General features: G+C 44.3%; 1 protein-coding gene across 1 annotated transcript in view; it reads left to right on the plus strand.

Moving 5' to 3' along the window:
• Positions 1 to 24,160, plus strand: part of Atg6 (Beclin-1-like Atg6) — a 69,874-nt gene that overhangs the window by 35,240 nt on the left and 10,474 nt on the right. The window contains exons 4-7 of the mRNA XM_068349020.1: positions 554 to 760; positions 7,167 to 7,354; positions 16,077 to 16,350; positions 17,131 to 17,354. Coding sequence (XP_068205121.1) covers positions 554 to 760; positions 7,167 to 7,354; positions 16,077 to 16,350; positions 17,131 to 17,354 — 893 coding nt within the window. The remainder of the gene's footprint in view (positions 1 to 553; positions 761 to 7,166; positions 7,355 to 16,076; positions 16,351 to 17,130; positions 17,355 to 24,160) is intronic.

Here is a 24,160-nt window from a genome sequence, read left to right on the forward strand (position 1 = left end):
GATAAGTCCAACCATCAATTTTTCAGGCTAAACTTTCTATTTACTGTTATGCTATAACAATAATAATTTTCCAGGCCTTATTTGTTTTAGTGAAATATGAAGATACATTTTATTTAAAGAAATATCTCTCATAGCCGTGTAGCTCCTCCTTCTCTGTTTTCTTGGAATCAAGTTGTCTCTGGAGGAGGATCTTTCAGAAGTTACTAGGATTAATACAATTATTATTATTAGAATTACTATTATTATTGAAATTAGAAAAATTATTATTATTAGAATTACTATTAATTTAATAATTATCAAAATGATGAAAATTATTATTACTATTGAAATTAACAATACTCGGCCGATAGGCCTTCTGAAGTCATGAGGATTAACAAGATTATTATTATTATTAAAATCATTATTGAAATTACAGAAAGTATTATTAATAAAATTATTAATATACTGTAATAAATATCTAAAAGATTAAAATTATTATCATCATTGAAATTAACATTACTCGTTCGATAGTCCATATCCATTGAGGTGGTTCCCACGTCCCGTGTCTCCCCAGGTCGTCACCGGCCTTTACGACCTGGTCAGCTCAAACAGCGACATCGACCACCCGCTCTGCGAGGAATGCACGGACGCGCTGCTGGACATGATGGACACGACGCTGTCCCGGACGCAGAAGCAGGCGCAGATGTCCCAGCAACTGCTGGCCTCGTTGAACAAGATGCCCGAGGAAGACGTCTCGGCCCTGGAGGAGGAACTCAAGAGCGTGAGTTGCTGTTTCTGTGGTTTTAGATTGTTCAGGGATACTCTTGGTGGTATTAATTTCTTTCCTCTGTTGTAGATGTAGGTATTTATCATTAACCCTTTTACCCCCAAAGGACGTACAGGTACGTTTCACAAAACTCATCACTTTACCCCCATGGACGTACCGTTACGTCCTTGAAAAAATAGTCTATTTAAAATTTATTTTGCATATTTTTGATAATTTTTTGAGAAAATTCGGGCATTTTCCAAGAGAATGAGACCAACTTGACCTCTCTATGACAAAAATTAAGGCTGTTAGAGCAATTTAAAAAAAATATACTGCAAAATGTGCTTGAAAAAAAAAAAATCCCTGGGGGTTAAGGGTTGGAAATTTCCAAATACCCTGGGGGTAAAAGGGTTAATAGAGCCTCGAGGGCTAAGTCGGTTAGGGCAGCGAGCTTCGGCTTCGTAGAAGCCTGTGGCGAGGGTTCAAATCCGCAGCCGACCAGTTAGAGAGGCTGACACTTGGCTATCCGTGTATACGCCTCAGGATTATGTATGTAATCGACAGATAGGTTTGCTTAAAGCAAATAGGTGTTACAGACTAATACACAGACTAAACAAAGCCACTCCAACACCTAAAAACATAACAGGACCTCACACGTCTCAATCTGTTGACCTAACCGCGCCAGGACTCCTCGCTGTTGGGAGGAAGACGCCGGTGACGGGTACAAAATATGAAAATACGCTACCATGGTCTAGCTGATGTTAGGCATGGCCGCCGATCGGAAGTACGGTCTATCCCAAAGCCGAAGCAAAGTCCTTCAAAAAAAAAAAAAGGCAACTGTGCTTACCCATACAAATGGGAAAAATAGCATGTTAATAGAAGGCATTTATCATTACCATTTGTACCGGAGTGTCCCTATCAAATCTGCAGATTTGATTGTCAGTTTGATCCAGGACCAGCTAGCAAAATGCGACCGTGATTACTCCCGAGTAGGTCTCTATCCTTGATGGGCACCAGAGAACCAGTCAAATGGTTCAGATCCTGCCTGAAGTTGGTTCTATGGTCGTCAAAGCCATTTCATTGGTCTTACGAATGAGTTCTAGAACCTCCACAATCGCACACTCCAAATCACTGTCCTCTGTCTAATACCTTTGAGTATCCTCATCCTTAGGGTGAAAACTGCTTTTGAAAAATCTTTAAGATGTCACGAATATGAGATGTCGAATTGTCGGTAAGTAGATTTGCTGCACGTCCTACCATGGCTTTATCTGGGTGATGTCTTTCCACAGAATTTTGTAGGACTTCCCACATTCTTAATATCTCTTAAATTTCACTTGTCAGTCTATCCCTCCTTCACAGATTATTATTATTTTTATTATTACTTGCTAAGCTACAACCCTAGTTGGAAAAGCAGGATGCTATAAGCCCAAGGGCTCCAACATGGAAAATGGCCAGTGAGGAAAGGTAATATGGAAATAAACTACAAGAGAAGTTTAAGAACAAAAATAACATTAAAATAAATCTTTCATATATAAACTATGAAAACTTCAAAATAACAAGATAGAATAGTGTGCCCTAGTGTACCCTCAACCAAGAGAACTCTCACCCAAGACAGTGGAAGAAGACCATGGCACAGAGGTTATGGCACCACTTCTTATTCTGTTGATGCTGTACCATATGCAGTTCCAATACCTTTGATTTTAAAACACGCGGTAACCACATGGGTACACAAAGGGTCGCACGGGATGTGAGAGAGCGGCGAGATGTGAATCACGTTGCAACCAGAAGCTTACTGGTGACCGAGACTTAGCCCCACGCTCTCGCACTCTGACCCGGGTCGCCTCAGGGCGAGTATCCATCCGCCACGGAGGGACCCACTATAGAAAACGGAGATAGGGGAAACTACACAAAATTCTGGTTGGTTGGGAGGAGAATCCCACATACCCCTAAGAAAGTAGTTCGAGGTAAGTACTGTTAGGAAAAATACAAATTACTTGAAATTTGCGATTTTGGGTAATCGGATCACCTGCTAACTTCATCGTCTTTTCCACTGATCGGTGATGAGGTGTGGGACAGAGGTAGATGGAGAAAGCTGACCAGAAACATCAACCCCCACATAGAGGTGGGAAAAGTGGTAGACAAAGAAGAAGACTCCTTTGTTAGAACATCGGTTGCCTGACGTGCTCTCTCTAATGCCTTCTATTAAAAGCATTCTGCTAACTGCTGTTCGTTAATCACAATAAGTAAAAATGTTTATCTTATTTCTCTTCCTCTTGGGTTAAAGAGGCAAGCTCAGTGGAAAATATCCGAGGAGAGGATGAGAGTAGCAACTATGAATGTGGGGACAATGACTGGAAAAGGGCGAGAGCTGGTTGACCTCATGGAGAGAAGGAAGATTGGAGGGCTGTGTGTGCAGGAGACCAGGTGGAAGGGAAATAACGCAAGAGAACTAGGCGAAGGTTGTAAATGATATTACAGTGGAGCAAATATGGAAGGAAGAAATGGAGTAGGAAAAATATTATCGAAAGAGTTGAAGGAAAATTTGATTGGGGTGAATAGGAAAAATGACAGAATTATGAGTTTAAATCTAGTACTGGGAGCAACAATAGTCAATGTGGTGTGTGCCTATGCCCCTGAAACTGGATGTACAGAGGAGGAGAAGGATACATTCTGGGAGGAGATGGACCAGGAGCTTGGAATAATTCCTGCTAGGGAAAGGGTAATTATAGGAGGAGATCTGAACGGCCACTTGGGAATTAATAGGGAAGGGATCGAGTGAGTGCATGGAGGTTGGGGTGTGGGTGAGAGAAATGATGGGGGAGAAAGAGTACTGATTTTGCATTGGCTTTTGACCTAGCAATGATCAACACCTTCTTTGAGAAGAAGATTAACAGACTGATTACTTACAGTAGTGTAAGAGAGACCATCTGAGGGAAGTTAGAAATTGCAAGGTGATAAATGGGGAGAGTGTAGCACCGCAACACAGGTTAGCGGTAATTGATTGCAGACTAAGGAATTGTAGAAGTGAAAAGACGAGAATGGACCCAAAGATTAAGTGGTGGAAATTGAAAGAGGAAGAACTGAAAGTCTTGTTTAAGGAAAGAGTGCTGGAAGCAGTAAGGTTACATGAGGATGTACAAGAATGGTGGACCGAGAATAGTAAAGTGATTCTAAGGATTGGTGAGGAAGTACTTGGAAAGTCATCAGGAAGAAGACCCCTAAATGATAAGGAATCGTGGTGGTGGAATGATGAGGTGCAAGAACGGGTAAAATCCAAGAAAGAAGCCAAGAAGAAGGCAGATCTATCGGGACAAGCACAGGATAAAGAAAACTATAAACAAACAAAGAAAGAAGCAAGAAGAGCAGTAGCAAAGGCAAAGCCAGAGACATTGAATGAAGTCTATAAAGAGATGGAAACACCAGAAGGAGAGAAGAAAATATTACGAATTGCTAAGGCCTGAGATGCTGCATCTAAAGACCTGACACAGATAAGGCAAATAAAAGATAGCAATGGTATAGTTCTAGCAGAAGAGAATGAAATTTAAAAGGAGGTGGGAAACTTATTTTGAAGGACTTGAATGAGAACCCAAGAACAGTATTTGAAGATGGACTCCTAAACGAGACAGTTTCCATAGGAGTGACTGGAAGAGAAGTAGAACAAGCAGTAAAGAAGATGAAAAATAGTAAAGCTGCAGGACCGGATAATATACCAGCAGAGGTATGGAAGAGTCTTGGAGAGGAAGGCATAGATATCTCGTGGGACCTGACACAAGATCTTCAATCAGGAAAAGATGCCAGAGGAATGGAGAAGAAGCCTAATCATTCCCATCTATAAGGGGAAGGGAGACATCCAGGAGTGTGGCAACTACAGAGGCATAAAGCTGATAAGCCATACTATGAAAATATGGGAGAAGATCATTGAGAAGAGACTCAGAGATGAAACAACAATTGGTGAGGAACAATTTGGATTCATGCCTGGAAGAGGGACTGTAGATGCAATATTTGCTTTGAGGCAGATGATAGAAAAACATCGGGAGAAACGGAAAGGGTTAGATATGGTCTTTATTGACATGGAGAAGGCATACGATTGAATACCATGTCAGGAGCTGTGGAGATGTATGAGAGAAAAGGGAGTCCCTGAGAAATACGTAAGAATCACCCAAGATATGTATGAAAGGGCAGAAGCAAATGTTAAGAGCAGTATAGGCCTAACAGAAAGTTTCCCAATAAATGTGGGACTACATCAGGGGTCTGCATTGAGCCCTTACCTATTTGATCAGGTCATGGATGTAGTAACACAATTTATTAGAGATCAGTCTCCTTGGTGTATGCTTTTTGCTGATGATGTTATACTGTGTAGCACTAGGCGAGAGGTAGTAGAAGAGAAACTGGAGGAATGGAGAATAGGGAATTGAAGATCAGCAGGAAAAAGACAGAGTATTTGAGATTGAAAATGGCGAGAATGGGGAAGTTAGTTTACAAGGAGAGATATTGAAAAAGAGTTGAAAATTTCAGGTATTTAGGATCAACAGTTGCAGAGGAGGGTGATCTTGGGGCAGAAATAAACCACACAATACAAGCAGGATTGAAGAATTGGAAAAAAAGTGTGTGAACTACTATGCAACAGGAACATGGGGGTTAAGTTGAAAGGTAAAGTACACAGGACAGTTGTGAAACCGGCAATGATGTATGGAGCGGAGACGTGGGCAATAAAGAAGAGAGAAGAGAAGAAGATGGATGTGGCAGAGATGAGAATTTTGAGATGGATGTGTGGGGTGACAAGAAGAGATAAGATACGGAATGAGGTAAAAGAAAGAAAGTAGACTGAGGTGGTATGGTCATGTCATGAGAAGAGATGAACAGTATATTGGGAGGAGAGTGATGGAAATGGAGATACAGAGAACGAGAAGGAGAGGGAGACCAAAGCGAAGGTGGGTGGACTGTATCAAGGATGACCTTCGATCAAAGGCATTAACCGGTGAAGAAGTGTGGGACAGAGGTAGATGGAGAAAGCTGACCAGAAACATCGACCCCACCTAGAAGTGGGAAATGATGTAGACAAATAAGAAGATAGAAAATAGTTTATAAATGAAAATGTTATTTTAATATTGTTACTGTTCTGAAAATATTTTTAAAGGTTAAGTACTTCCCTTGTAGTTTCCTTATTTCCTTTCCTCACTGGGCTATTTTCCCTGTTGGAGCCCTCAGGCTTACTGTATAGCATCCTGATTTTCCAATTAGGGTTGTGGGTTAGCAAGTAATAATAACAACAACAACCTATTGCCATTGTTTTGTCAGTGTCAGCGCCCCTTTCATAATGTCATATTGTTTAATAACTTTGATATTGTTCGGAATTATAATTGTACAAGTGTATAGGTTTAAAAGTTGCTCATGAATGGCAGTCAAGGGACAGTTACATGCCCTAGAGACTGACCATACATACATATGATCAACACCCAAGTCCCCTCTCCACCCAAACTAGGACCGAGGAGACCCAGGTAATGGTTGCTGGTGACTCAGTAGGTCGACCTATAGTCTCCCCCAAAGGATGGTGATGTTGCAGACACTACAAGAAACTATAGAACTTGAGCTGGTCTTGAACGCCTGTCTAGCAGATTGCCAAGCTGGAAAGTTTCCAATAGGCTACCACTCACGACTCAACAAAGAACTGCTCCATAGAAACATGGGAATATGATGCTTCTACAAGAGTTGCTCGGAGAGTGGAAGAGTCCGAGGCTCTGAGTAAGGCAAGGGGTTGCCGGCGTATACAAAAAATGGGGTAAAACATGTGCACACTGTACAGTAGGTGGAGTATAGATACCAAGTCGCTGATTTCAGCGTATCACTTGATAGCCTAGTTAGTATTTGTCCGGTGAATATGTCCGTTTGATGCAAAGTTTCCGCTCGCAGACTGATGCAATGCTAGTGACCCAATTCAGATTTGTTGTTCATATTCTGCTTTTCTCATGTTAACCCTTTTACCCCCAGGCTATATGGAACTTTCCAACCCTTAACCCCCATGTTTTTTTTTTTTTCAAGCACATTTTGCAATTTTTTTTTTTTAAATTGCTCTAAGAGCCTTAATTTTCCTCATAGAGAGGTCACGTTGGTCTCATTCTCTTGGAAAATGCCTGAAGTTAATCAAAAAATTATCAAAAATATGCAAAAAAAAATCTAAATAGCAGTTTTTTGCAAGGACGTACTGGTACGTCCATGGGGGTAAAGGGATGAGTTTTGTGAAACGTACCAGTACGTCCTTTGGGGGTAAAAGGGTTAGAAGTCACTTGTAATACAGGGTACTGCTGTACTTATAAAGTCAATCATACCCTTTGCAAAATTTTTGATTTTAATGAAGGCCAGTGACTACTTTGCAAAACGTGATCTACTTTTACGCGAGTAACATTAGCGTCGCCTTTTGCAGCTTGAGCTGGAGGAAAAACGGTTGATCTCGGAATTGGCCGACACTCAGGAGGAGCAGGAGGCCGTGATGGCCGTCCTCGAGAAGCACGAGGAGGAGAAAGCCCGGCTGCAGGACGAGGAGGAACGGTACTGGCGAGAGTACTGCTGCCACAAGTACCAGCTGACGCAAATGGAGGATGAGAATAGAAGGTATGGTTTTTGAAAGTTCCTTTTGGGTTAAGATGTGTACAATATTTTGAGGGATCTTTTTAAGGCATTGAAAAATACATTTTATTGTTATAAGTTTTATATTATTATTATCCCTTTTACCCCCAGGCTATTTGGAACTTTCCAACCCTTAACCCCCAGGGGTTATTTTTTTTCAAGCACATTTTGCAGTATATATTTTTTAATTTTCAACATTAAACTTACCCGATGATCATATAGCTGTCAGCTCTGCTGCCCGACAGAAAAAACCTACGGGCGGAATACGCCAGCGATCGCTATACAGGTGGGGGTGTACATCAACAGCGCCATCTGTCAAGTAGGTACTCAAGTACTCAATGTCAACATAGAATCAATTTTCTCTCTGTCGTGCCAATGGCAAGACCTACTAAATACGCCGTCCCTAACTGGATTTGTTTTCACAACGATTTGGTGAAGTACACTATTCCAGTTTTGAGCTTTCGCTATGCAGGGGTTTTTTCTTCATTTCAAAACTTGAACTCGTTTTGGATAGATTTAATTATGGTGACGAAGAGAGTATGGACTCTCTTTCACTTTTAAATGGCCGACCCTTCCCTTAGACGGAAGTGTGTTTAGGTTTTTGGTAATTTTGCTTAACAAGTTATAGATCTATTTATTTTATATCTCTCTGCCTTTATAGGCCTCTTCGATTAACTTTCCATTTATTATAAACTTATAAAGATAAATTTTTATGTTTGTTTATATGCGACCTTTCCTAATACAGTAGTAGGCGGTCCTTTCTTTGTAGGGAAAGAAGGTAAAAGGAACCGAAGTTAATTAACATTGAGCCCGTTATATCGTATTTAACCTTTTAAGAATTTAATACTTTTTAATTTTAATGTTTTATGAAAGAATTTCTTTGATAGTCTCGTACTGTTTTCAAAGATGAACTAACGTTTAGTTTTTTTTTAGTCTCCGCAGTTGTTGACGTTCAGAACGTTCAACTTGCGCTCTATCGTTACGATAGAGAGAGAGTGTATCACGGTTTCACTTTGCAGTAAGAGTAAACCGATTCTAGCGTTTCGTTCATTCTTTCTTAGCTTAAATGGTTTAAATTCTAAATAAAGGAACTTTTTATTTGGGAAACCTTTCAGTTTTTTCCTTTAGCAAATAACATGTTTTAACGATATATAATTGGGCTCTTCTCTCAGGTGCTAAATCAAGAGAGAAGAGAGAGAGAGATAGAGACGGAGGGAGAGAGAGGAGAATAAACGTTTCGTTCAAGCGGGTAACGTTGTTCTCGTTTTTTTTTACTCTTCTCCCTAGTCGCTGTAGGGAAAGAAGGTAAAACGTTTCTAGGGTTTTATTCTTGTTCCCAGACTTTGTGCGGTGAGAGATTGTAAACATAGTTTATTTGATCTAGTGTTTAGTCTCTTTTCCAGCCACTGAATTCTTTATCTTTATTTATGTTTTTCTGTTGCATTGTAAAACTGTTTTCGCAATTACTACCTTTTAATGAAGGATAGGATTGCGTGTTTCAGGTAGAAATCAGTTAAAGTTTCGATTTCAGTGAAATAAGTGCAAACAGAAAATCAAAAGTGATAAAGTGATATGCGCAAAGTGTTACAGTGTTGCGTCCGAGGGTTCGTCTGTTCGTGCCAGTTGTTCACCTAGTCCGGGACCTCTTACAAGCTCCCAAGCCCAGGGGAGAAGTAATGTCGAACGACTTATGGGTTCCACAGGCCTTGATCGACGAACAGACGTTTTTCCCTCCGTGGTTTCGGGCGTATCTACCCAAGATCGCCCCACCCACACAAAGACGAGAGAGCCCATTTATTCCTCGTCTGCGGAAGAGGTTTCTCGTAAGAAACCATGGACCACTTCTTGCAGCTTTTTAAGTGCAAGTCGGTCCCTTCCGCGCAAGTCCAACGGCCTAGGTGTAGCCACTGGGTCAGTTCGGACTCGCTGCAGTCATCCGACGACTGCACACCTCCCAAGAGAGGCAAGGTGGTACCGCAACAGGCAGTAACTCCGTCTGTTGCCGCACCAGCTGTTTTAGACCCTCAGTCACAACGGACAGTAGCTCCGTCTATTGCCGTTTTTTGTAGACCCTAAGTGGTCTTTACTGCAGTCTATGCAGACTCAGTTAGCTGCGGTTATGCAGGAGTTTCGTGCGGAGAAGGTTGACACTGCTCCCGTTAGCCTACAACCTGCCACGGTTGTGCGCCCAGCTCACGCTGAGGCTGCCTGCTCCCACACTCCGGCTGCGGAGAGCTCCACCTCCGATGCGCTATCGACCCTGCCAGACGCATGTTGTCGTTAGCCGACGTGCGGCACCCTCCGTTAACATGCGTGAGCTACCGCATCAGCAGTGGGAAGGTGGAGTCAAGCTGCCGTGTTTTGACGCGATGCGTTAGTTTCCGCAACCCACGGCAGTCCCCACCACGCACCACCACTCCGCTTTGGTTGTTGCCTGCTCCCACTCTCCGACTGCGGAGAAGGTTGACGATGCACCCGTTTGCCTACAACCTGCCACGGTTGTGCGCCCAGCATGGCTGCCTGCTCCCACACTCTTGTTGTGAGAGCTCCTCCACCCATGCGCAGTCGACCCTGCCAGACGCATGCTGACTCCCACAGACACACGGAGCACTCCGTTGCCGTGCGTGAGCTACCACAAGCTGCCGTGTTTTGACACGGTGTGTCAGCCTCCGCAACCCACTGTGGTTACCGCCACTCGCCCGCAGCAGACTAGTCAGTCAGGAGTTGAGGCTTCCCCACACAGCTTTGGTTGTTGCCAGCTCACAGACTGTCAAGCTGTTACATGTCATTGCCTTCTGGTCTGCTACTAATGCACCAGTGCTGTATGTCCTCACGCCCTGTTGTGGTTGACAGTTCAGTTTTTGACAGTTCACAGACTATCAAGCAGTTACATAACGTTGCCTTCTGGTCTGCTGCTTATGCACCAGTGAGAACCTCACTGAGATAACCTAGCTTTTCTCGGACATGGTTCCTGTAGATGAGAAAGTGCTGTTCTCCCTCCTACTGATATTCCTTTGAGGACTCTGTCATTTGGAGAGGAGCCTTAAGCTGCTTAGCCTCCTATGGACTTTAATTAAAGCATAACAAGGCTTCCAGGGAAGGTAAATGGTTCCGCTTCAGTCGCTAACCCCGTCTGTTGCCACACCTGCTCCCATAGACCCTAATGGGCTTTGTTGCAAGACATGCAGTCCAAGCTTGTGTCCTTGATAGAGGATTTTTTACGGAGAAGAACCTTCTGGCCAACAACCTTCCTACCGGTTGGTTGTGCGCCCTGTTGACGCTGAGGTATCCTACTCGCGTCCGCCAGTTGAGGTGGTTCCTCCACCATTGCGACCCAGTGTGGGTTGCCAGTCGCACGTTGACGTTAAGCGACTCTCGGAGGTGGTTGTGGACGTTCAGTGTGTCACTAGGAAGACGTTCAACAACCAGCAGAGGTGACTTGTTGTGACGCAGTGCGGCAACCTCAGCAACCCGGTAGGGGGTTGACTGTACAACCCAGACAGTCTAGATAGTTTCGGGTTGACGCTGTACTTCCTCGCGTCCCCATGGTTGACAGTTCACAGACTGTGCAGCAGTACCATGATATTGTGTCCGGCTCCGTCACGCATCCACCAGTGCGACCGGATTCAGCAAGTCAGACGTTGCCCACTCCGTTGCCGTTTCCTCATCAGTTTTGGATGAGGAACCCTCTGATGAGGACATTGCTGAACAAGACGATCAACCCCCAGCCCTGCTATCCATCCAGAAGATGCTGAAGAAGGAACGCTGCCCTGTCAGGCTGTGGATGAGTCTGGTTAGGACACTGTCATCCGTGGTTCAATTTGTGTCACTTGGAAGACTACACCTCCGTCCTCTTCTGTATCATCTAGCTTTTCACTGGAAAAGGACAAGACGCTAGAAGCGGTCTCGATCCCGGTTTCCGGAAAGATAAAGTCTGGTCTGACTTGGTGAAAGGACTTTATCAACCTTTGAAAGGGTCTTCCCCTGACTGTTCAGACTCCCAACCACGTTCTCTTCTCGGACGCATCGGACATAGGCTGGGGTGCGACATTAGGCGGTAGGGAATGCTCGGGATTATGGAACTCGAGTCAAAGGACAATGCATTTCAACTGCAAGAAGCTACTGGCAGTACGTCTGACCTGGAAAAGCTTCAGGTCTCTCCTTCAAGGCAAAGTGGTGGAGGTGAACACGGACAACACCCTGCTTTGACGTACATCTCCAAGCAAGGAGGGACCTACTCTCTGACATGGTACGAGTTCGCAAGAGACCTCCTCACCTGTTCAACAGGTCTAGACTTTTCACTAGTAACGAGGTTCATCCAAGGCAACTTGAATGTCATAGCAGTTTGTCTCAGTAGGAAGGGACAAATAATTCCAACAGATTGGACCCTCCACAAGGATGTATGCAAGAGACTTTGGGCCACCTGGGGCCAGCCAACCATAGATCTCTTTGCAACCTCGATGACCAAGAGGCTCCCAATACTTTGCTCACCTATCCCGGACCCAGCAGTAGTTCATATAGATGCCTTTCTACTAGATTGGTCACATCTAGATCTATATGCATTCCCTCCGTTCTAGATTGTCAACAAGGTACTGCAGAAGTTCGCCTCTCACGAAGGGACAAAGTTGACGCTAGTTGCTTCCCTCTGGCCCGCGAGAGAATAACTCACCGAGGTACTTCGATGGCTAGTAGACGTTCCCAGAACACTTCCCCTAAGGTTGGACCTGCTACGTCTGCCACGCGTAAGAAGGTACTCCAAGGCCTCCACGCTCTTCGTCTGACTGCCTTCAGACTATCGAAAGACTCTCGAGAACTAGAGGTTTTTCGAAGGAGGCAACCAGAGCGATGGCTAGAGCAAGGAGAACATCCACCCTTAGAGTCTACCATCGAAGTGGGAAATCTTCCGAAACTGGTGCAAGTCAGTATCCGTATCCTCGACCAGTACCTCTGTAACTCAAATAGCTGACTTCCTCTTATATCTGAGGAAAGAACGATCTCTTTCAGCTCCCACTATCAAGGGTTACAGAATCATGTTGGCATCAGTCTTCCGTCACAGAGGCTTAGATCTTTCCAACAATAAAGATCTACAGGACCTCCTTAAGTCTTTTGAGACCACGAAGGAGCGTCGTTTGGTTACACTTGGTTGGAATTTAGACGTGGTTCTAAGATTCCTTATGTCAGACAGGTTCGAACCGCTTCAATCAGCCTCCTTGAAAGATCTCACCTTTAAGACTCGTTTCCTGATATGCTTTACCACAGCTAAAAGAGTCAGTGAGATTCATGCCTTCAGCAAGAACATCGGATTCTCATCCGAAACGGCTACATGTTCTACAACTTGGTTTTCTAGCCAAACACGAGCTGCCTTCTCGGCCTTGACCAATATCGTTCGATATGCCTAACTTATCGTATGGTTGGAAATGAACTAGAAAGAGTATTATGTCCTGTAAGAGCTCTTAAGTTCTATTTTTAAAACCTTTACGAGGCCCGTCTGAAGCTTTAGGGTGTTCAGTTAAGAATCCATCTTTGCCTATGTCAGAGAATTCTTTATCCTATTTTATCAGACTGTTAATACGAGAAGCTCATTCCCTTCTGAATGAGGAAGACCAAGCTTGGCTGAAGGTAAGGACACACGAAGTTAGAGCTGTCGCAACTTCCGTGGCCTTTAAACAAAATAGATCTCTGCAAAGTATATTCGACGCAACCTATTGGAAAAGCAAATCAGTGTTCGCGTCTTTTATCTTAAGAATGTCCAGTCTCTTTACGAGAACTGCTACACTCTGGGACCATTCGTAGCAACGAGTGCAGTAGTGGTGGGGGGCTCCACCACTACAATTCCCTAATTCCAGAACCTTTTTAATCTTTCTCTTGAAATATTTTTGGGTTGTCCGGAAGGCTAAGAAGCCTTTCGCATCCTACTTGATTTGGCGGGTGGTCAAAGTCATTTCTTGAGAAGCGCCTAGATTAGAGGTTTTGATGAGGACCTTTAGTAGGGGTTGCAACCCTTCATACTTCAGCTCCTAGGAGTCGCTCAGCATCCTATGAGGATCGCGAGGCTCAGTAAGGAAGACGTACTTAAAAAGGCAGAGTAATTGTTCAAGTCGTCTTCCTTACCAGGTACTTATTTATTTTATGCTTGTTATTTTGAATAACTGCTAAAATGAAATACGGAATACTTAGCTCATAATAATGTCAACATGTAATGCTGGTCTCTACCCACCCCCCTGGGTGTGAATCAGCTATATGATCATCGGGTAAGTTTAATGTTGAAAAATGTTATTTTCCTTAGTAAAATAAATTTTTGAATATACTTACCCGATGATCATAAATTAAAGGACCCACCCTTCCTCCCCAATAGAGACCCAGTGGACAGAGGAGAAAATTGGTTCTATGTTGACATTGAGTACTTGAGTACCTACTTGACAGATGGCGCTGTTGATGTACACCCCCACCTGTATAGCGATCGCTGGCGTATTCCGCCCGTAGGTTTTTTCTGTCGGGCAGCAGAGCTGACAGCTATATGATCATCGGGTAAGTATATTCAAAAATTTATTTTACTAAGGAAAATAACATATTGCTCTAACAGCCTTAATTTTCATCATAGAGAGGTCAGGTTGGTCTCATTCTCTTGGAAAATGCCTGAAGTTTCTCAAAAAATTATCAAAAATATGCAAAAAAAAATCTAAATAGCAGTTTTTTGCAAGAACGTACCGGTACTTCCATGGGGGTAAAGGGATGAGTTTTGTGAAATGTAACAGTACGTCCTTTGGGGGTAAAAGGGTTATTATTGTTACTAGTTGAGCTACAACCTTATCAGGATACTATAAGCCCTGTAAGGGCTCCAACAGGGACAATAGCCCAGAGAGAATAGGAAACAGAATAGTTTGCCCGAGTGTATCCTCAAGCAAGAAAACTCGACCCCAAGACAGTGGAGGACCATGATACAAAGGCTATGGCACTACCCAAGACTAGAAAACAATGGTTTGATTTTGGAGTGTCCTAGAAAAGCTGCTTGCCATAGCTAAAGAGTCTATCTACCCTTACCAAGAGGAAAGTAGCCTCTTAACAATGATTAGAAGTTGGGAGACTGTAAATCTGAGAAGGGAAGGAACCTAGTTACTTTGTATTTCAGAATTTCTGGGTAAAGATTTTGTAACAATAACAGCCTGTTGCGATACTACTGCTAGAGAGTTATTAGGTCCTTTGACTGGACAGATGGTACTACACCTCCTTTTTTCTTTGCTTATACATACCGAATAGTGTTGCCTATTCTTTCCACATTCTTCTCTGTCCTCATACACCTGACAACACTGAGATTACCAAACAATTCTTCTTCACTCTAAAGTGGTTAACTACTGAACTGTAATTGTTCACTGGCCACTTTCCTCTTGCTAAGGGTAGAAGAGAATCTCTAGCTATGGTAAGCAGCTCTTCTATGAGAAGGACACTCCAAAATCAAACAATTGTTCTCTAGTCTTGGGTAGTGCCATAGCCTCTGTACCATGGTCTTCTACTGTCTTGGGTTAAAGTTCTCTTGCTTGAGGGTATACTGAGGCACTCTATTCTATCTGTTTCCATATTTCTTTTCCTCAGTGGGATATTTTCTCTGTTGGAGCCCCTGAGCTTACAACATTTTGCATTTCCAACTAGGGTTGTAGCTTAGCTAGTAATGATAACAATAGAAATTCTAGTTTGAGACAAAATTATGGTGTTTACATCTGGTGATAAATAAAAATACAGTGCTATTAAACTGTGTAAACAACTATTGTTATTAGTTTTACAAAGTAACTAGTTAATATTCTTAACCCTTTTACCCCAAAAGGACGTACTGGTACGTTTCACAAAACTCATCCCTTTACCCCCATGGACGTACCGGTACGTCCTTGCAAAAAACTGCTACAGTATTTAAATTTTTTTTTGCGTATTTTTTATAATTTTTTGAGAAATTTCAGGCATTTTCCAAGAGAATGAGACCAACCTGACCTCTCTATGACAAAAATTAAGGCTGTTAGAGCAATTTAAAAAAAATATACTGCAAAATGTGCTTGAAAAAAATAACCCCTGGGGGTTAAGGGTTAAGGGTTGGAAAGTTCCAAATAGCTTGGGGGTAAAAGGGTTAACAATCATTGGATACCTGTTTTGATCATATTTCAATGTTAACAGACTCTTGAACATTTACCGATTGACTTTCTTGTCTGGAAGAGTTTGTATATTTAGTTGTTGAATATGGGGAGAAAATAGTATCGTTTTAATGTAGTTTGCTTTGTTTTTAAAGTTATGTATTGTTATAATGAGTTTTGTCTGTCATGAAATTGAATTTTTTAATATTGTTAGATCCTGTACAGTATTTGCTTATTCTTATTATGGAGGATACAGAATAACGACGTAGAAAGACCAAGGAAACTACTGAAAGAATGAACAGAATAGAAATGTGATGTTACTAACAAGTAGCATTTAAAAATCTCTGGTAAAAATGACAACGTAACAGTATGAGATAGTATTAGCCAGAGTCGTATTGAACGTGTTCGTGTACAAAGCAAACCTTTTCCTCTTGCCAGAGTTGTATTGAACGTGTTCTTGCACAAAGCAAACCTTTTCCTCTTGCCAGAGTCGTATTGAACGTGTTCTTGTACAAAGCAAACCTTTTCCTCTTGCCAGAGTCGTATTGAACGTGTTCTTGTACAAAGCAAACCTTTTCCTCTTCTTCCAGCCTGAAGAACCAGCTGAAGTACACCCACAGTCAGCTGGAGCGCCTGAAGAAGACCAATGTCTTCAACACGACGTTTCACATCTGGTACTCCGGCCACTTCGGGACGATCAACAACCTCCGTCTCGGGCGCCTCCCGACGGCTCCCGTCACCTGGCCGGAGATCAACGCCGCCTGGGGTCAGACCGTGCTGCTGCTCGCCTCTCTTGCCAGGAAGATCGGGCTCAAGTTCTCCAAATATAGGCTCGTGCCGTTTGGCAACCACTCCTACATCGAGGTTAGTGTCTCGTATGGTACTTGTCGCTCGGTAACAAAATTAAATTAATAAGTTATATATAAACTATAAAAACAAGACTTATAATGTCAGCTTGTTCAAAAGAAAAGCATATGCAGAAAGTTTGAACTTCTGAAGCTCCTTCTATTGAACTGCCAGATAAGGGAATATCATTTGAAGTTCCTTGGATTCAACCACCAGATTAGGAAGATCATTCCACAACTTGGTCATAGCTGGGATAAAGCTTTTAGAATACAGTGAAGTGTTGAGCCTTATGATAGAGAAGGCCTGACTATTACCATTAACTGTGTGCCTAGTGTTACGAGCAGGGTGGTACTGTCCGGGAAGATCTGAATGTAAAGGATGGTCACAGTTCTGAAAAATCTTATGTAACATGCTTAAAGAACTAACTGAATGATGGTAAATACATATACCAAGGCACTTCCCCCAATTTTGGGAGGTAGCTGAAATCAAACAAATGAAAAAAAAGGGAGCTTTCCTCTCTACTGTACGTTCCTCCCAGCCGGACAAGGGACTCAACCGAGTTCGGCTTGTACTGCTAGGGTGCCACAGCCCATCCTTTCCCCGTTATCCACCCCAAATGAAGGAGGGTGGGCCGTGGCATCCTAGCAGTATCAGCCAAACTTGGGTGAATCCCACGTGAGGCTGGGATGAAAAAAGAAAAGAGAAATGCCTTGGTATATAGATAGATTCTAAATTGAGAATCGGATGACGTTATTTTACATTGAAAAGGTTAGCTGATATTCTTTGCCCCGTCCTCAGGTGATTGGAGAGAACCGGGAGCTCCCGCTATACGGTTCCGGCGGCTTCAGGTTCCTCTGGGACACCAAGTTCGACGCAGGAATGGTGGCCTTCCTGGAGTGTGTTGCCGAGTTCCAGCAGCACGTGGAGGCCCAGGGCGGACAGTCGGCCAAGTTCTGTCTCCCTTACAGAATCAACAAGCATTTCATCGAGGATCCGACTTCCAATAATTCTCTGTCCATCAAGTGAGTGTAGATTTCATTGTTTCTGTTTGGGATTCTGTAAGAATTTTACTGAGGGATTTAAAGCCTTAATTAATTAATTTTTAAATATTAAACTTAGCCGGTGAATATATAATAGCTGCAACTCTGCGGCTCGACAGACAACATACTCAAAAAACTCGCGAGCGATCGCTATGCAGGTTGCGGGTGTGCCCACCAGCGCCAACTGTCGGCCAGATACCACTCTCGAATGTAAACAAAACCTTCAATTCTTCTCTGTCGACGTTGACGACAAGACGTACTTATACTCGCTGTAGAACCTGGAGTTTTCCCATCATCTTTGGTGAAGTACTTTATTTTGGTTTGAGCTTTCGCAGTACAGGTGTTTTTCCTCAACATAAACTCTTGAACTCTTTATTGAATCGGATTATTTGTTGATGACTTGGATTGTTTTTGGAATTTTCTTTGACTAATTCAAAATGGCTGACCCTTCTCAAGTACCTAGGTTTCGAAAGTGTAATGCTAGGGACTGTAGTAGGCGTCTTCCAAAGGCTTCTCTCGACCCTCATACTGTTTGTTCCAATTGTAGGGGTAAAACCTGTCAATTGGGAGATCGGTGTGAGGAATGCGTGGGCCTTTCGGAATTCGATTTTATCGAATATGATAAGTACACACGCAGACTAGAGAGAGATAGGGTAAGGAGAAGTTCTTCTAGGTCCGTAGATTTTTCCTCTCCACATGCCCCTGAACCTAATCCTTCCCCTGTAGTGGTTGTTCCTAACCCCCCTTCTAGCACTCAGGAACCGTCGATGCAAGACATGTTACGTGCTATCCATGCCTTGGGGGAGAGGGTTGAAGCGTTAGCAAGTGACCGTAATCAACTCATGGCTGACGTGAAGGAACTTAAGTGCCACAGTGCCACGGCGGATAGTGGGAAAGTGATTAGTGCGCAGTGTTGTGAACAGTGTTGCGACCGAGGGTTCGTCTGTTCGTGCCTGTCGTTCACCTAGTCCGGGACCTCTTGCAAGCTCCCAAGCCCAGGGGAGAAGCAATGTCGTACGACTTCTGGGTTCGAGAGGCCTTGATCAGCGAACAGACGTTCCCTCTATGGTATCAGGCGTATCTCATCAAGATCGCCCCTACCATAAGACGAGAGAGCCCATTTTTACCTCGTCGTCCGAAGGCGTTTCACGCAAGAAACCATAGAGCAAGGTTTCTAGGCCTTTGAAACGCAAGTCGGTCCCTTCAGGACAGGTCCAACGTCCCGGATGTAGTCATTGGGACAGTTCGGACCCGTTGCTGTCATCGGATGACTGCTCGCCGCCTAAGCAAGGCAAAGTTGTGCCGTCTCAGACGCTAACCCCGGCTGTTACCGCACCAGTCACCGTAGACCCTAAATGGGTTATACTGCAGGACATGCAGTCTAAGCTTGCGTCCCTTATGGCAGATTACAACGCAGAGAAGGTTTCCGTTGAACCTAGCCGTTTATCTCATGGAGATCCTGGCCGTCAGCCACCCAAGCGTTCTGTTGTGCGTCCTGTTGACGTTGGTGTAGCCAGTTCACGTCAACCAGTTGGGGTTGTACCAGACCCGATGCGGTCTCGTGTGGACTTTCAACCTAATGTGGACGTTAAGCAACTCACTGATGCGGCTGGTGACGTTCAGGACGTTCGCCAACCATCAGAGTTGACTTGTTTTGACGCGGTGCGTCAACCTCCGCAACCTAGAGTTGTTTTGACTGCACAACCCAGGCGGTCTAAGCAGTCTCGGGTGGACGCTGTGCGTCCTCACGCACCTGTTGTTGTTGTTGACAGTTCCCAGACTGTTCAGCAGTTTCAGGACGCTGCGTCCTGCTCCGTCACGTATGCACCAGTGCGGGCGGACGCTGCGTGTCAAGCATTGCCTACCCCTGTGCTTGTTTCTCATCAGTTATCAGATGAGGAACTTTCGGATGAGGACGTTGCTGACCCTCAGCCTGAGGATCATCCTTCAGATATTGATGAGCCTAGAGCAGTTCTGCCATCTATGGACTTTAAGAAAGTCATGCTCATCTTTAAAGAGTTGTTCCCTGAACACTTTGTGTCTGTGGCTCCTCGTTCGCCGCCGTCTGAGTTTGTTTTAGGCGTTCCTGCTGCCATGCCAGCCTTTACAAAACTCGTTCTCTCTCGCTCATCCAAGAGAGCTTTACGGCTGTTAGGCGATTGGTTAGAAACCAAGAGGAGTTTAGGGAAGACTTCCTTTGCCTTTCCACCAACTAAACTCTCATCTAGATCGAGCGTCTGGTATGCCACGGGAGAAGTTCTCGGCTTGGGAGTTCCTGCCTCTGCCCAGGGCGACTTCTCAAGTCTTTTAGACTCTCCCCGCCGCCTAGCCATGAGACGCTCGAAGATTAGTTGGTCATCCTCAGACCTGGACCATCTACTTAAGGGCATCTTTAAGGCTTTTGAAGTTTTTAACTTCCTTGACTGGTGTTTGGGAGCCTTGAGTAGGAAAATCTCATCAGCCAATAGAGATGTTTCCTTACTCATCATGTTCTGCATGGATAAGGCCATCCGCGATGGATCCAACGAGCTCTCCGCCTCGTTTACGTCAGGAGTCCTAAAGAAACGAGAGTCTCTGTGCTCTTTTCTGTCAGCAGGAGTGACGCCCTGTCAACGATCTGAGCTACTCTTTGCCCCTTTATCTAAGTTCTTGTTTCCTGAACTTTTGGTTGAAGAAATTTCGTTGTCCCTTGTGCAGAAGGACACCCATGACTTGGTTGCGTCCTCGGCTCGCAAAGGGACCCCTTCGTCTGCCTTGTCTGCTAGACCTAGGATAGACACGCCAGCGTCCAGGTTTATTCCGCCCTTTCGTGGCAGAGCCCCCAGCAGGGGAAGTACTCGTGCCGAAGGAAAGAGAGGAAAGAGGAAAGGAACCAAGTCCTCGCGAGGCAGAGTCTGACTGCCCGCAGCTTCAGACAGCAGTAGGTGCCAGACTCAAGAACTTCTGGCAAGCCTGGGAGAAGAGAGGCGCAGATCAACAGTCTGTGAGGTTGCTCAGAGAGGGGTACAAAATCCCATTTGTACGCAAACCTCCTCTAGCGACGTCCCCCATCGATCTCTCTCCCAGGTACCGAGAGGAAGCAAAGAGACAAGCCCTGAAACTAGAAGTGTCTCTTTTGCTAGAGAAGGGAGCGGTGGTCAAAGTCTCGGACCTTCAATCACCGGGGTTTTACAACCGTCTCTTCCTAGTACCAAAGAAGACAGGAGGTTGGAGACCGGTGCTAGACGTCAGTGCTCTGAATGTCTTTGTCACAAAGACAAAATTCACCATGGAGACCACGAAGTCAGTTTTAGCAGCGGTCAGAAAGGGAGACTGGATGGTCTCTCTAGACCTCAGAGACGCTTACTTCCACATCCCCATTCACTCAGATTCCCAACCTTTTCTGAGATTTGTGTTCGACAATGTGGTGTACCAGTTTCGGGCCCTGTGCTTTGGCCTAAGTCCTGCTCCTCTCGTGTTTACGAGGCTTATGAGGAATGTGGCAAAATTCCTTCATTTATCGGGTATCCGAGCCTCCCTTTATTTGGACGACTGGCTTCTCAGAGCCTTGTCCAGTCATCGCTGTCTGAAGGATCTCAATTGGACTTTAGATCTGACCAAGGAATTGGGACTTCTGGTCAACTTGGAAAAGTCCCAGCTGATCCCATCCCAAACTATTCTGTATTTAGGGATGGAGATTCGCAGTCCAGTTTTTCGGGCTTTTCCGTCGGCCCCCAGAATAGATCAAGCCCTGCTCGTAATCCAAAAGATGTTGAAGAGAGAACGTTGCTCAGTCAGGAATTGGATGAGTCTGATAGGAACTCTATCATCCCTGGAGTAGTTTGTCTTGCTAGGAAGGCTACACCTCCGACCTCTACAATTCCATCTAGCTTTTCACTGGAAAAAGGACAAGACGCTAGAGGCGGTCTCGATCCCGATTTCCGAAAAAGTAAAGACTTGCCTGAATTGGTGGAAAGACAATATCAGTCTACGAGAGGGTCTTCCCCTAGCAGTTCTGAAACCAAACCACGTCCTCCTCTCAGACGCATCGGATTTGGGTTGGGGTGCGACACTGGACGGTCGGGAATGCTCAGGTCTGTGGACCTCAAGTCAGAGGAGCATGCATATCAACGGCAAGGAGCTTTTGGCAGTTCACCTGGCCTTGATAAGCTTCGAAAGTCTCCTTCCAGACAAAGTGGTGGAGGTCAACTCGGACAACACCACAGCCTTGGCGTACATTTTCAAACAAGGAGGTACCCACTCTCTGACACTGTACGAGATCGCAAGGGACCTGCTCATCTGGTCAAGAGATCGAGGCATATCCCTAGTGACGAGGTTTATCCAGGGCGACTTGAACGTTCTAGCAGACTGTCTCAGTCGGAAAGGTCAGGTAATTCCAACCGAATGGACCCTCCACAAGGATGTGTGCAAGAGGCTTTGGGCGACTTGGGGTCAACCCACCATAGACCTTTTTGCAACCTCGATGACCAAGAGGCTTCCAATCTATTGCTCTCCAGTCCCAGACCCAGCAGCAATACATATAGATGCCTTTCTCCTAGACTGGTCTCACCTAGACCTTTACGCATTCCCACCATTCAAGATTGTCAACAAGGTACTGCAGAAGTTCGCCTCTCACGAAGGGACAAGGTTGACGTTAGTTGCTCCCCTCTGGCCCGCGAGAGAATGGTTCACCGAGGTACTTCGATGGCTGGTAGACTTCCCAAGAAGTCTTCCTCTAAGAGTAGACCTATTACGTCAGCCACACGTAAAAAAGGTACACCAAAGCCTCCACGCTCTTCGTCTGACTGCCTTCAGACTATCGAAAGACTCTCGATAGCTAGAGGCTTTTCGAAGGAGGCAGCCAGTGCGATTGCAAGAGCGAGGAGAGCTTCTACCATTAGAGTTTACCAATCGAAGTGGGAAATCTTCCGAGACTGGTGCAAGTCAGTATCTGTATCCTCGTCCAGTACCTCTGTAGCCCAAATCGCGGACTTTCTCTTATACCTGAGAAGAGTTCGCTCCCTTTCAGCTCCCACGATCAAGGGCTACAGGAGCATGTTGGCTTCGGTCTTCCGGCATAGAGGCTTAGATCTTTCCAACAATAAAGATCTACAAGATCTCCTTAAGTCTTTTGAGACCTCTAAGGAACGTCGTTTGGCTACACCTGGATGGAATTTAGACGTGGTCCTAAGATTCCTCATGTCAGACAGGTTCGAGCCTTTACATTCAGCCTCCCTGAAGGATCTCACTCTTAAGACTCTTTTCCTGGTGTGCTTGGCCTCAGCTAAAAGAGTCAGTGAGCTTCATGCCTTCAGCAAGAACATCGGTTTTTCGACAGAAAAAGCCTCTTGTTCTCTTCAACTTGGTTTCCTAGCCAAGAATGAACTGCCTTCTCGTCCTTGGCCTAAATCTTTTGATATTCCTAGCTTATCAAAGATCGTGGGCAACGAGTTAGAGAGAGCATTATGCCCCGTTAGAGCTCTTAAGTTCTATTTAGCTCGTACTAAGCCTTTAAGAGGTAAATCTGAAGCGTTATAGTGTTCGGTTAAGAAACCATCCTTACCTATGTCAAAGAATGCTTTGTCATATTTTATCAGATTGTTAATACGAGAAGCTCATTCACACTTGAGTGAGGAAGACCGATCTTTGCTTAAGGTTAAGACGCACGAAGTAAGAGCTATAGCAACTTCCGTGGCCTTTAAGCAAAATAGATCTCTGCAAAGTATCATGGATGCGACCTTTTGGAGAAGCAAGTCAGTGTTCGCGTCATTTTACTTGAAAGATGTCCAGACTCTTTACGAGGACTGCTACACACTGGGTCCATTCGTAGCAGCGAGTGCAGTAGTGGGTGAGGGCTCAACCACTACACTTCCCTAATTCCATATCCTTTTAATCTGTCTCTTGAAATGTTTTTAATATTGTTTTTTGGGTTGTACGTGCCTTTCGCATCCTGGTTGATTTGGCGGGTGGTCAAAGTCATTTCTTGAGAGCGCCCAGATTAGGGGTTTGATGAGGTCCTGTTGTATGGGTTGCAGCCCTTGATACTTCAGCTCCTGGGAGTCTGTCAGCATCCTAAGAGGATCGCTGGGCTCCGTGAGGAAGACAGACTTAAAAGGCAGAGTAATCGTCTAAGTAGACTTCCTTACCAGGTACCTATTTATTTTGGTTTTGTTATATTGATAACTGTCAAAATGAAAAAACTCTTAGCTTATACGCTGTAAACATATTAACTCTGGTCTCTACCCACCTCCTTGGGTGTGAATCAGCTATTATATATTCACCGGCTAAGTTTAATATTTAAAAATGATGTTTTAATTATAAAATAAATTTTTGAATATACTTACCCGGTGAATATATAAATTAAATGACCCTCCCTTCCTCCCCAATAGAGACGCAGCGGGACGAGAAGAATTGAAGGTTTTGTTAACATTCGAGAGTGGTATCTGGCCGACAGTTGGCGCTGGTGGGCACACCCGCAACCTGCATAGCGATCGCTCGCGAGTTTTTTGAGTATGTTGTCTGTCGAGCCGCAGAGTTGCAGCTATTATATATTCACCGGGTAAGTATATTCAAAAATTTATTTTATAATTAAAATATCATATTACAGATTTACATATAAATAGAGACTATTGAATTACAGTGGAACTTTACAGGTTTAAAGGTTTTAAAAGTCTTATAAATGGCATAGAGGATAATGCCCTAGAGACTGACCATATATGCATAATGATCAGCGCCCTAACCTCTCCATCAATCTAAGACTGCGTAAGAAAGAATTGGTTGTTGATTCTACAGTAATGTATTTTAATCAA

The sequence above is a fragment of the Palaemon carinicauda genome, chromosome 25, assembly GCF_036898095.1.
Source record: "Palaemon carinicauda isolate YSFRI2023 chromosome 25, ASM3689809v2, whole genome shotgun sequence".
Lineage (NCBI taxonomy): Eukaryota > Metazoa > Arthropoda > Malacostraca > Decapoda > Palaemonidae > Palaemon > Palaemon carinicauda.